The sequence below is a fragment of the Scyliorhinus torazame genome, chromosome 21 (assembly GCF_047496885.1).
Source record: "Scyliorhinus torazame isolate Kashiwa2021f chromosome 21, sScyTor2.1, whole genome shotgun sequence".
In the NCBI taxonomy this organism is placed as follows: Eukaryota; Metazoa; Chordata; class Chondrichthyes; order Carcharhiniformes; family Scyliorhinidae; genus Scyliorhinus; species Scyliorhinus torazame.
This window is the reverse complement of record NC_092727.1, coordinates 87,587,238-87,601,163: the sequence shown is the minus strand read 5'-3', so window position 1 is coordinate 87,601,163 and position 13,926 is coordinate 87,587,238. Positions and strand designations below refer to the sequence as shown.

Here is a 13,926-nt window from a genome sequence, read left to right as displayed (position 1 = left end):
ACTTAATGTAAATCAGACTGAAAAATAAGAAAATTTATCACACACAAATGAACAATTGATATCTTTAAAAAAGGCAAATGCATTGGGGAAATGTTACATATTTGCATGTGAAGAGCATCGCATAGCAGGGGCAGATATAGAGTGCAAATGAATTGTAGTTGCATTCTGGTCTCCCAAATTCAGTTAAATTAATTCATCATTCCTAATCTTCCTAGACTAGCAGAGAACCACAAAACACTTGCAGTGGAATTAATACCCTCATTGAACAGAACTCCTTTAAATCCAGGATTTCTGGTTATTTTTTCACCAAGGACTTCAATAGAATCAAAAGGTTCTCATTTTGGAAAGAGTCACATAGTGTAACTATGTCACATAGTCCATGTGTAAAAACAGATCTAGGAACATAGATACAAATGTTGTCAGACATCTGACCTTGTACCTTGTGTATTGTCCAAATGTGAAAATTGAGGAATAAATACCCTATTTCTTTCAAAGTTACCTGTCATAATTTCAGCATACTTGAAGAAAACTACCAATCCAGTTCCATCGTAATGTCCTTGCTTGGGATTCAGGTTTTGTTAAGTGCCCCTTCTATAAGTGTAAGCTTCCATGATGGCATGCTTAGTGGTGGGATGCCTAGTAGAGTTAAGCTGTTTTAAAACTCTGGAGGGCCTTGATGTGATGGCATGCAAGAGTAGATCATTCATTTTCAGTTCTGCAGTTGGAGTATTGCTTTTTCATATGATTCTGCTTTAAAACCACTCATGTTCTTTGCATTTTGATCTTATATTCTGAACATGTTAAGAACAGTAACTTATGGAAAAAATTGTCCTTGTCTTTTAACTTTTACATTTTTGCTAATAGATTTGCTCTCAAAGGTCAGAATCAAAGACACCTTATGCTTCTGGTGATCCTGGTTGTAAAAAGCAATCTAAGAGGTAAATATTCTGTTTGCAAATAAGCTATGAAATGTAATATTCCATTCTGGCTTTCTCAACCCATGTATTTTTATGTCAAACAAACTCACAAATGTCAACAGTTCTGTGTGTTTTGTGCACACAGCCCTCTGAAAAAAGTTACAGAACGAATAACTGGAAAAAGTTCATCAAAAGATGCGCAAAAGGTAACATATCAAATGGAAGCGAAGAACTTTTTTTCTTCCTTGTACTAATTTTAGTAGAAAGATAGTTAAAGCTTTAACTCCTCGCTTTAACTTTGCATCAATTTCTTCAATAAAATTAGCAGTTAGAGCAAGTTGTACCTCAGAAAGATATTTATTCAGTTGTCAATTCGTCGCTTTTATCTAGTCAAACTGAAATCACTGCATTTGTTATCAGACACCCCTGTTGGACGAGGATACGGATCTTCCAAAGCCACTTTGGCTTCAAGATTTGTACCAGCCACTGGATTCAGTTCGTAAGAAATCAATGGGTCATGGATCGCATTACAAAGATTCCTCAGATGAAGAGGAAGTATTTAGCCGAGCAAATGTGAGGTAAACTAAATATTGCAGACAGTATCAGTTTGGCAACAGCAATTATCAAAAATGTTAATTCAGTCCGATATCACTCTTACAGATATTATGTTGAATACATTTACTCCTCAGGAACGGTTTTGAAGTGAAGTCTATTAAAGGGTTCAAAATGTAGAGTTTGTACAATACAAGGGTAGAATCCAGACAGCATGTAGGAGTTGGGAGATATGTTAAGAGAGGTGAAAGAAGGTAGGTTGATGAGGCTAAAAGACAATATTGGTTTAAGGGGGAGAATCTGGAAAGCAGAAAGAGTGAAGTAGATTTTCACCCAGCTACCTTGGCACACAACTGCTGTTGCAAATTACCTGTCTTTTTAGAGACCACCAAACTTTCTTTTCATACCTAACATTAGAAATGAAAATCAGGCAAATTCCATATTGAGCAGCTGATTCGCATCGCCTGTTTTAGCCGAGATGGTAAGTTGAAAATCTATCCCTTTGCAGCTTAACATTTTGGCCCGTAATTTCCTTGCTCCCCAGTGTCGGATTTGGGGGTACCTCAAAGATGCAGTGAGGAATGCCTCTAAGACATCCCAGGTAAGGGTTTATGTGGTAATTGTCCAGGAGCTCTAACTTCCCCTGGAAATTTGCGCTACGCTGGGAACAATCGAACAAAGCGATTTACATTGCTAACTTCTGATAGTTCTGCCAGTGTTACACTAATAGTTACTCTTTAAGTTAGAAGAAGTAAAAGCACATCTAACTTCAGCGTAACTATTTTAAAGACCCAGACCGAGCCTCCACCGATAACCCCCACTATTCAGAACCCTCAGGCTTCTACACAACCCTTTCCACACCCCCCACAACTAAGCACCCATCCCCTATGGTACTATGGCATTGCCCACTCCAGACCCTCCACCCACACGGGATTTTCCACACACCCCCACCCCTCAACCTTACCCCGCTCAGCCGACCTGAATGCCCACTCACCTTGACCTGGCCTTACCCCACCCCTAACCCAGGCTAATCTGACCCATACATCCCTAACCTGCCCCGCCCTCACAGCCCTCAATCTTGCCTGACCAAACCCAGCCTTACTCGACCCCATCCCACCTCAACCAGGCTCAACCCAATTCCCACCCCTATCCCAACCCAGCCTAACCTGACTCCACCTCCCCCCGACCCCCACTCCCCCCACACCCACCCATCCGATGTTCACGCAAACAGCCTGAATCTCACCCAACCTGTGTCAGGAAAGTTAGGTAAGAGAGGTTCTAAAGAATTTTAGCATAAGTAAGTCTGTACGGAGTGTCAATCCGTCACTAATTGCCACTTCGGCTAAGTTATGGTCTTTTTTCCTTCATAATTGGTATGTGGGTAATACTGGATAGACGAGCACGATAGGTGGCACAGTTGTTAACACTGCTGCCTCACAGCGCCAGAGACCTGTGTTCAATTCTAGCCTTTGGGTGACTGTCTGTGTGGACTTTGCATGTTCTCCTCATGTCTGCATGGGTTTCCTCCAGGTGCTCCTGTTTCCTCCCACAGTCCATAGAATAGAATTTCTACAGTGCAGAATGAGGCTATTCAGCCCATCGATCTACACAAACCTTCTGAAAGAGCACCCTACCTAGACCCAGTCCCCTGCAACCCCAGAACCCCACCTAACCTGCACATCTTTGGAAACTAAGGGGCAATTTAACATGGCCAATCCACCTAACCTGCAGGTGGATTGGACACGCCAAATTGCTCCTTAGTATCCAAAGATGTGCAGATTAGGTGGGGCTACGGGAATAGGGTGGGGATTGGGTTTAGGCAGGGTGTTCTTTCGGAGGATTGATGCAGAATTGATTGGCCAAATGTCCTCCTTCTGCCCTATAGAGATTCCATGGATTTCTATTGTCTATCCCCAATTTCCCCTGAGAAGGTGGTGGTGAGCCACTGTCTTGAACCGCTGCAGTCCATGTGGTGTTAAATTGGATTTGCAGGATTTTGACCCAGCGACCAAGAGAACAACGATATATTTCCAAGTCAGGATGGCAAGTCATGGAAAGGAATTTGCAGGTAGTGGTATGCCCACTCATCTGCTTCCTTGTTCTTCTAAGTAGCAGAGGCCACTAGTTTTGAAGGTGCTGTCAAAGAAGCTTTGGTGAATTCTGCAGTGTGTATTGTCAATGATGTACACTACAGCCATGATGCATTATTGTGATGCAGGGTATGAATGTTTAAGCTGATGATCAGTGTGCTATTTAAGCAGACTGCTTTGTCCACATGGTGTCAAGCTTCTTGATTGTTGTTGAAGCTGAACTCATCCAGTCAAGTATTCCATCACATTCCTGCCTTGTGCTGTTACCAGAGTGGCTGTCACTATTAGGGATAGCCACCCATCCCCATGAGCTGCTGGTGAATCAAAGGGTCAGCAGTTCATCCTCAAGTGTGCCTTTGAGATGGTGGCCAGGGTGGCATGGTGGTGCAGTGGTTAGCACTGCTGCCTGCAGTGCTGAGGACCAGGGTTCAATCCTGGCCCCAGGTCACTGTCTGTGTGGAGTTTGCACATTCTCCCTGTGTTTGTGTGGGTTTCACCCACACAACCCAAAGATGTCCAGGTTCATTGATTGGCACTGCTAAATTGCCCCGTAATTGGGAAAAAAATAATTGGGTACTCCAAATTTAAAAAAGGAGAGAATCATGGCCACTGCTGGGACTGCACCTAAAAAGAGAGGATGCCGTGGAAGGGCAGTACCTTCCCAACCAGGTAAGAGGGCACTGGGGCCATAGGGTCCTGTCAAGCACACCCTGGCAAGGAGTGTAGTTGGTGAGGGCAGACACATGCCATTTTGGCAGAGGCAACCATTGCCCCTCTGCAGGGAGTCCGCCAAAGTTTACTTGGCAGTTTGCCCACGTGAGAAGAGTGTCCACTGTTGCTGCTAAAATGCATGCAGCATTGGGGCAGCACGCTGGCACAATGGTTGGAGCGGCGTTGTAGCACTGTGGTTGGAATTCTGCCTCACAGCTCCAGGGATCCGAGTTGAATTCCGTCCCCGGGTCACTGTCTGTGTGGAGTTTGCACTTTCTTCCCGTGTCTACGGGGGTTTTCTCCAGGTGCTTTGGTTTCCTCCCACAGTCCAAAGATGTGCAGGTTAGGTGGGTTGGCCATGCTAAATTGCCCCCTCGTATCCAACAGGTTTGTTGGGGTTAGAGTTACGGGGATAGAGTGGAGGCGTGGGCTTAAGTAGAGTGTTCTTTCCAAAGGCTAATGCAGTCCCGATGGGCGAATGGCCTCCTTCTGCACTGTAAATTCTATGATTCTCTGATTGGGAACAGGCCTTTGATTGACCACTTAAGTGGCTGAAATGGTCATTTGATAGGGCCAGATGATCTGCATCCCAGAGCCCTCAAAATAGTGGATGCATTGGTGATCATTTTCCAGCATTCTACATACTCTGGAACATTTCCAATGGATTGTAGGGTAGCTAATGTAACCACATTTCTTTTTAAAGTAGGGAGAGAAAAAACAGGAATTATAGACCGGTTAGCCTGACATCGGTGTTGGGGAAAATGCTGGAGTCAATTCTTAAGGATGAAATATCTGAGCCTTTGGAAAGTGGGGACAAGATTGGTCCAAGTCAGCATGGATTCACTAAAGGGAAATCATGCTGACAAATCTGGAATTTTTTGAGAATGGGACCAGTAGAGTGGACAAAGATGAACCAGTAGATGTATCTGGACTTTCAAAAGGCTTTTGACAAGGTACCACACAAGAGATTAGTGAGCAAAATTAAAGCCCATGGTACTGGGTTAATGTATTGACGTGGATAGAGAACTGGTTGGCAGACAGGAAGCAGAGAGTCGGAATAAATGGGTCATTCTTTTGGCAGGCAGTGACTAGTGGGGCACCGTAGGGTTCAGTGCTGGGATCCCGGTTGTTCACAATATACATTAATTATTTGGCATACAATATCTCCAAATTTGCAGACGACGCTAAGCTGGGTGGCAAAGTGTGCTGTGAGGAGGATGCAAAGATGCTGCAGGATGACTTAGACAGGCTTACTGAATGGGCAAATATTTGGCAAATGCAATATAATGTGAGTAAATGCGAGGTTATCCACTTGGGTGACAAAAACAGGAAGGCAGAATATTATCTGAATGGTGGCAGTTTAGGAAAAGGGGAAGTGCAATTAGACCTGGGTGTCATGGTGGAACAGTCACTGAAGGATGGCATGCAGGTACAGCAGGCGGTGAGGAAAGCTAATGGCATGCTGGCCTTCATAGCGAGAGGATTTGAGTATAGGAGTAGGGATGTCTTGCTACGGTTATATAGGGCCTTGGTGAGGCCACAGCTTGAGTATTGTCTGCAGTTTTGGTCTCCAAGTTTGAGGAAGGACATTCTTGCTATCGAGGATGTCCAGCGGAGGTTCACCAGACTAATTCCCGGGATGGCATGACTGACATGAGGAAAGACTGGATCGACTGGGTTTGTACTCACTGGAATTTAGAAGACTGAGAGGGGATCTCATAGAAGCATATAAAATCCTGATAAGACTGGACAGGCTAGATGTGGGAAGAATATTCCCGATATTGGGAATGTCCAGAATTAGAGGTCACAGCTTAAGAATAAGGGGAAGTCATTCAGGATTGAGATGAGGAAGAACTTCTTCTCTCAGAGAGTTGTGAAATGTGGAATTCTCTACCACAGAAAGCTGCTGGGGCCGGTTCATTGGATATATTCAAGAGGGAGCTGGACATGGCCCTTGCGGCTAAAGGGATCAAGGGGTATGGAGAGAAAGCGGGAGTGGGATACTGAATTTGCATGATCAGCCATGATCATATTGATTGGTGGTGCAAGCTCGAAGTGCCGTATGGCCTACTCCTGCACCTATTTTCTCTGTTTCTAAATCGGGACTCCCCCACATGCAATTGAGTGCGCATGTCATTGCTGATCGGTTCCCCACCTAAGGCCATGCCTGATTGACAGACTTGGCTTCCAGTCAGTTGGAGAGCTGATCAGTGAAGAGTACAAGACCAAGTAAGTCCATATCATTTGAATTGTGTGTCAAATTGACTATCAAATTGAAGGAAAAAGCATACAAAGTAGCAAAGATTAGTGGGAGACTAGAGGACTGGGAAATCTTGTGGGAGCAACAGAAAGCTACTAAAAAAGCTATAAAGAAGAGTAAGATAGATTATGAGAGTAAACTTGCTCAGAATATAAAAACAGATAGTAAAAATTTCGACAAATATATAAAACAAAAAAGAGTGGCTGAGGCAAATATTGGTCCTTTAGAGGATGAGAAGGGAGATTTAATAATGGGAGATGAGGAAATGGCTGAGGAACTGAACAGGTATTTTGGGTCGGTCTTCACAGTGGAAGACACAAATAACATGCCAGTGACTGATGGAAATGAGGCTATGACAGGTGAGGACCTTGAGATGATTGTTATCACTAAGGAAGTAGTGATGGTCAAGCTAATGGGGTTAAAGTTAGACAAGTTTCCTGGTCCTGATGGAATGCATCCCAGAGTCCCAGTAGTGATGGCTAGGGAAATTGCAAATGCACTAGTGATAATTTACCAAACTTCACTAGACTCTGGGGCGGTCCCGGCGGATTGGAAATTAGCAAACGTGACACCACTGTTTAAAAAAGGAGGTAGGCAGAAAGCGGGTAATTATAGGCCAGTTAGCTTAACTTCGGTAGATGCTGGAATCTATCATCAAGGAAGAAATAGCGAGGCATCTGGATGGAAATTGTCCCATTGGGCAGACGCAGCATGGGTTCATAAAGGGCAGGTCGTGCCTAACTAATTTAGTGGAATTTTTTGAGGACATTACCAGTGTGGTAGATAACGGGGAGCCAATGGATATGGTATATCTGGATTTCCAGAAAGCCTTTGACAAGGTGCCACACAAAAGATTGCTACATAAGATAAATATGCATGGCATTAAGGGTAAAGTAGTAGCATGGATAGAGGATTGGTTAATTAATAGAAAGCAAAGAGTGAGGATTAATGGGTGTTTCTCTGGTTGGCAATCAGTAGCTAGTGGTGTCCCTCAGGGATCAGTGTTGGGCCCACAATTGTTCACAATTTACATAGATGATTTGGAGTTGGGGACCAAGTGCAATGTGTCCACCTTTGCAGACGACACTAAGGTGAGTGGCAAAGCAAAAAGTGCAGAGGACACCGGAAAACTGCAGTGGGATTTGGATAGGTTAAGTGAATGGGCTAGGGTTTGGCAGATGGAATACAATGTTGACAAATGTGAGTTTATCCATTTTGGTAGGAATAATAGCAAAAGGGATTATTATTTAAATGATAAAATATTAAAACATGCCGCTGTGCACACCTGGGTGTGCTAGTGCATGAGTCGCAAAAAGTTGGTTTACAGGTGCAACAGGTGATTAAGAAAGCGAATGGAGTTTTGTCCTTCATTGCTAGAGGGATGGAGTTTAAGACTAGGGAGGTTATGCTGCAATTGTATAAGGTGTTAGTGAGGCCACATCTGGAGTATTGTGTTCAGTGTTGGTCTCCTTACCTAAGAAAGGACATACTAGCGTTGAAAGGTGTGCAGAGGAGATTCACTAGGTTAATCCCAGAGCTGAAGGGGTTGGATTACAAGGAGAGGTTGAGTAGACTGGGACTGTACTCGGTGGAATTTAGAAGGATGCGGGGGGATCTTATATAAAGATATAAAATTATGAAGGGAATAGATAGAATAGATGCGGGCAGGTTGTTTCCACTGGCAGGTTAAAGCAGAACTAGAGGGGAATAGCCTCAAAATAAGGGAAAGTAGATTTAGGACTGAGCTTAGGAAGAACTTCTTCACCTAAAGGGTTGTGAATCTATGGAATTCCTTGCCCAGTGAAGCAGTTGAGGCTCCTTCATTAAATGTTTTTAAGATAAAGTTAGATAGTTTTTTGAAGAATAAAGGGATTAAGGGTTATGGTGTTCGGACCGGAAAGTGGAGCTGAGTCCAAAAAGATCAGCCATGATCTCATTGAATGGCGGAGCAGGCTCGAAGGGCCAGATGGCCTCCTCCTGCTCCTAGTTCTTATGTTCTTATGTTCTCACTCTCAACTAGTTCAGGATTTACCACTTACTACATATACTCTTCTTTGGTAAATATTAAAGCAAAACACTTGTCAAATCTCCCCAACAATTTCAATTTATCCTCTACTCACTCAGGTACTTGATTAAACTTTAAATATTTTCTTTTGACTGATAAATTTGTCAAGTACTTTACGTTTTTTTAAATATATTCTAAGATTATCCGCTTTTCCTCTCTCTTCGCTTTCTGACTTCCTCTCAGCCTTTTTCCTAATTTTTTTCATATTTTCTTAAATTTGTGTTATTTTTATCATACCTACAGGCCACAACTGTCAGGCACATAATATTGTAGAGAACCAAGCTAAATACAAAAAGTACAGAGAAGTGAGAAAATTGATAAGACAGACCACAAGAGTGTATGAGAATTCATTAGCATGTAATGTGAAAGGGAACCCAAAAAACTAAACATATTGTGATGTTGAAAGGGGTAAGGCGATGGTATAGGCGGGCCTTAGAGACACAACGTAAGCAACCAGATGGCCGAATCAAATCAATAAACAATTTATTGATTAACACACATGAAGGCACGTAGCCAAGTTCATGGTGGTATAAACGGAAAAGTGGTTCAAGTTACTGAGACAGGATCTCATACATTCCATAGTCAGGTTCCAAAGTGGGTTCATTGTCCAGCATTGGTCGTAACCCACGAAGCACACAGCAAGTAATTCACACAGGCATCCAACATCCTCCTTGTTTTCACCCTAAGACTTCTGCTCTTTATCAGTGCTCAGTGATCTACTTATATAGGGCGGGCTTCTCTAATCCCGCGGCAGAGTGTCCACGCCATCGTAAACGCCATCGTGTTTTACGACGTCATGAATGGCCGCTCCCAGGACTAATTCTGGCCCCTACAGGAGGCCAGCATGGCGCTGGAGCGGTTCGCGTCGCTCCAGCTGCCGATCTCGGCGCGAACTATGTGTCGCGGGATCTGCGCATGCACAGTGGCCTCCTCCAACACAACATGGCGCAGGGCTCCAGGGGCTGGCGCGTAGGAAAGGAGGCCCCCAGCCGGAGAGGCCGGCCCGCCGATCGGTGGGTTGGGTCCCGATCGCGGGCCAGACCACATCGGAGCCCCCCCCCCCCCCCCTCCCCGCCCCCACAGGCCGCCACCCGACCCTTCAGCACCGTGGTCCCACCGGCTCAGAGCAGGTTAGAACGGCGCCGGCAGGACTCGTTTTTTTTTCTTCGGGCCGCTCGGCCATTCGGGCCGGAGAATCGCGGGGGGGCCGCATAGAGTGGCCCGCGACCGGCTTTGCGGAGAATCGCGTGCCGGCGTCGGGGTGGCATGGCCCGGTCGCGGGGATTCTTCGGCATGGCCCAGGGCTGGGAGAATCCTGCCCCCTGTCTATCTGAGGGTTTACAGCTGAACCTCATCTCCAAGATGATGCATTTCTGGGTCAAAGGTCGCCAATTCCTTCCGGGATTGCCGGTGGCCATCTTGTGTAAGGCGTGGTTGTACTTGGCAACCATGTTAAGTGAGGGATGGATGCAATTCAAAAAGTGGAGGAGCAAGTATCAGAAATACCACCTCTCCATTACACAACCCATTGTGACATCACATGCCCTCCTCCTGAGCTAGACCATACACCTGGGGAAGGTTGTGCAAACGTGGCATGCATCCTTGAGAGGGTATTGGCATCGCCATGCTTGACACCTAAGCGCTGAGCCCCATCAAACTGGAGCGGCTATAAGCTGAGGCACCATCAGGTGATCCTGTCATTCCAGTCCTGGTTCCTGGACATCCAAGTCCGGATTGCATGGTCTGTAAGAAGAAGAAAACCCCTGCCAATCAAGTAGTATTTCAGCAACTCAAGTGTCCGCTTAATGGCTTAGGGGCTGGTTTAGCACAGTGGGCTAAACAGCTGGCTTGTAATGCAGAACAAGGCCAGCAGCGCGGGTTCAATTCCCGTACCTGCCTCCCCGAACAGGCGCCGGAATGTGGTGATTAGGGGTTTTTCACAGTAACTTCATTGAAGCCGAATCAAAGACAACAAGCGATTATTTTATTATTATTAAAGGTTTTTTTTCAATTGTGGAATAATGTTTTTCTGCAGGTAACAATTTTCAGCCAATGTATAGGAGTGGATATTCCTATCCATCAAACTCCTGTGACAGAATCTTCTCCCCCACCCCCCAAACCTGTGCCCAATACATCCACTTGTAGCCCCATCTGTTTGTTTAAATCGGGAGAGTGAAAGATGGGGGTATCACTCAGTGCATCCTTAAGGCTGAAAAGGCTTTCTCAACTGTCGTTGTCATCTGAACCCCGTACGGCAATTTGGCTCTGGTCAAATCCTGCAAAGGGCAGTCATGGATGGAAAGTGGGAGATGAGTCGTCTGTAATATCCAGCCAAACAGAACGTCATGGTGGAACAGTGAGTAGCACTGTTGCCTCATGACGCCGAGGACTAGGGTTCGATCCCGGTTCACTGTCCATGTGGAGTTTGCACGTTCTCCCCTTGCCTGCATGCGACTCACTCCCACAACATAAAACCATGTGTACGATATTTGGATTGGTGATGCTTAATTGCCCCTTAATTTGAAAAAAATAATGAGTGGGGTGGGGTGGTCCTTTATAGCTTTCACTTGTTTCTCCTGTGGCATGATTAATCCCCTCCCAATGGTATATCCTAAGTAATTTGCCTCACTTACCTTCAGATGACACTTCTTAGGGTCAGCAATGAGCCCTGAATCCCGTAGGGCATCAACCACCTGCTTCAGGTTCTGCATATGTTCCTCCCAGGTCATGCTGTGGATGACCACATCATCCAAATATGTGGCAGAAAACTGGTGACAGGGACATAAAATCTGGTCCATCAGTCTTTGGAAAGTGACAGGAGCCCTGTGCAAGTCAAGGACAGCATGCGGTATTGGTATAGGCCATTGGGGATTGCAAAGGCAATTTTCTACCTGGCCTTTCTTTGCCAGGGGTACATGCCAATATATTGTTTTGTTAAATCCAGAGTGCTGATGAACCAAGATGTCCCTCACCAGTCACTTAGTTCATCGACCCGGGGCATGGGTATGCATCAAAGAGGGAGGCGGTGAGTTTACGAAAATCAAATAGACCCCACAAATTTTGATACAAGGACTATTGAGCTGGCCTACTCTAAGACTCCTCAATGATTCCCATCTCCAACATTGTCTTGACTTGTCTGATGACGTCTCGTCGGGCTTTGGAAACTCAATAATGCAGGAATCTCACCTTCTGTCCGTCCGGGGTCAGGTTTCGGGTTTTACTAACACCGTTCTTCCCGGGAGACGAGATCTTTATTTTGCCACAGGAATTCAACACCTCTTGTTTCTGTTATGGGATCTAATGCCCCAGTGGTATTTTTGTCACTCAGTCCTCTTCCACTTTCATTCAATTTTGTCAGTAAATTTACATGGTCAATCTGCTCTGGTTTTCTGCGACCTATTTGCCTTATTTTGTAGGTAACAGACCTATCTTTTCAAGGACTTCTTAGGGTCTCTTCCATCTCACCAGAAACTTGCACTATGTTGTCAGCACAAGAACCAGAACATGGGCCGTGATTCTCCGATCCAGTGGCGGGTCGGAAAATCGCCGGGGGGGTCGCGAGAATTGTGCCACGCCACTCCGATGCCAGTCCGCTGATTCACCGGCGCGGTTTCTCCAGCACCCGTGGGGTCGCCCCCGCGCCTGTCGGGCGCCGTTGAAAGCCCCCCACCCCACACCCCCGGCGAGTCGCCGCGCCTCGACGGGCCGAGTGCCTGCTGAGTTCTGCCGAGTCCCGCCGGCGTAGATTACGTACGGTCCTACCCGGCGGGACCTCAGAGTTCTGGCTTCGGGGGCCGTACTGGTTGGGGGGGGGGGGGGGCGGGGAATCCGACTCTGCGGGGGCCTCCATGGTGGCCTGGCCCGCGATCGGGGCCCACCGATCGGCGGGCAGGCTAGTTCTGTGGGGGGCCTATGTTCCTCCGAGCTGGGCCCCTGTTGGGGTCCGCTATATTGCCCGGGGGCCGGCGCGGAGACGGGAACCCACGCGTATACACGGACTCGCGCCGGCTGTGACGCCATTTGCGGACTCAGGCCGGCCATGGCGCACCGGCTTTCGAGCACCGGGGTAGCGGACACCACTCCAGCGCCGTACTAGCCCCCTCGGAAGGGGTTAATACCTGGGCCTGGAGGCACGTTGGCGCCGGAGTGGCTCGCGCCGCATTTGATGCTGGCGTCAGAACTTGCCCCCAGGATCGGAGAATCCCGGCCATGATCTCCCATCTGGAACCCCAGGGGTGTGCCATCTCCGTTGTAAGCCCTGGTCTCGGCCGCCTAGGCTTTCTTCATGTGTTTCTTTACTATTGGGTGGATCGCATTTATCCATGTTCTCATTTGATCCACGTGTTCGAAGACCGCGCGATGAGGACACAGCTGAACCTCCCAAGCCTCACAGTCTTCTGGAACACAGAAACTCAAATGGCGAGAAACCTGTCGAACCCTGAGGAACTTGACGTATAACAAATAATAAAAATGGTAATAGTTGGTTCAGTTTCTCTCGTCCTTTTTCATGGCTTTACTTAACATCTGTTCCAAGGTTTTATTAAATCTTTCCACTCGGCCATCTGTAAGTGTATGAGAAGTCTTCACCTGCTAGATTGTGAAGATGCGACACTTCTCTCATGATCCAAGACATGAATGGGGTCCCCTGGTTGTTCTATTTGATGGCTTCCTTGATCATGAAGTACACAGAACACAAAGATATGATTGCTACAAGTATTTATTTTTGACACGCTGCATGGTAACTATGCATTTCTATGTACAAACTATTCTGTCTACGTTACTGTGAAACTGAGGCGGGAGATGACTGTCCCCTTGTCTGTTCTACCGCCAAGTGCCCGCCTCGCGTCCGTCGGTATCTATATGTCTGTATGGATGTCAGGTTCCACCTACTGGCGGGAGGTCATGACTGTCCCTACATGTATTGGCCAGTGGTTATGATCACTGGTGCAGTTATATACAATTATATACATTGGTGCAACTATGTCCAGTTATATATAGATATGCATATGCGCATATCATCACATCCCCCTTCCTTTGGAGAAACATTTTTTTTTTTTTTTTAAAGCATTCAGTCACAGGTTCAGTCTATCAGGCTTTCCCCTTATTCTGGTCAACCGTCTGAGGACCAGCAGGACTGGTGAGTGTGCCTCATCTGCTGATCTTTCCCCCGGCACCACTGTAGACGCATCTGTTGCACCAGGGTGTGTTGGCCTGTCTGGGCCTGTTTCCTCCTTGGGGGTTTACCCCAACCCGTCTGCTGGGTTGAGTACAAAAGATCGCTGCACCTTAATAATTATAATAATAATCACTTATTGTCAGAAGTAGGCTTCA

General features: G+C 46.3%; 1 protein-coding gene across 2 annotated transcripts in view; it reads left to right on the top strand.

Annotated features, from left to right (window-relative positions):
* LOC140398391 (leucine-rich repeat-containing protein 37A-like) overlaps positions 1-13,926 on the top strand; it is a 356,270-nt gene that overhangs the window by 331,007 nt on the left and 11,337 nt on the right. For both annotated transcript variants that reach the window (XM_072487029.1, XM_072487028.1), the window contains 3 exons: positions 865-938; positions 1,063-1,123; positions 1,338-1,495. In XM_072487029.1, the coding sequence (XP_072343130.1) occupies positions 865-938; positions 1,063-1,123; positions 1,338-1,495 (293 nt within the window). The remainder of the gene's footprint in view (positions 1-864; positions 939-1,062; positions 1,124-1,337; positions 1,496-13,926) is intronic.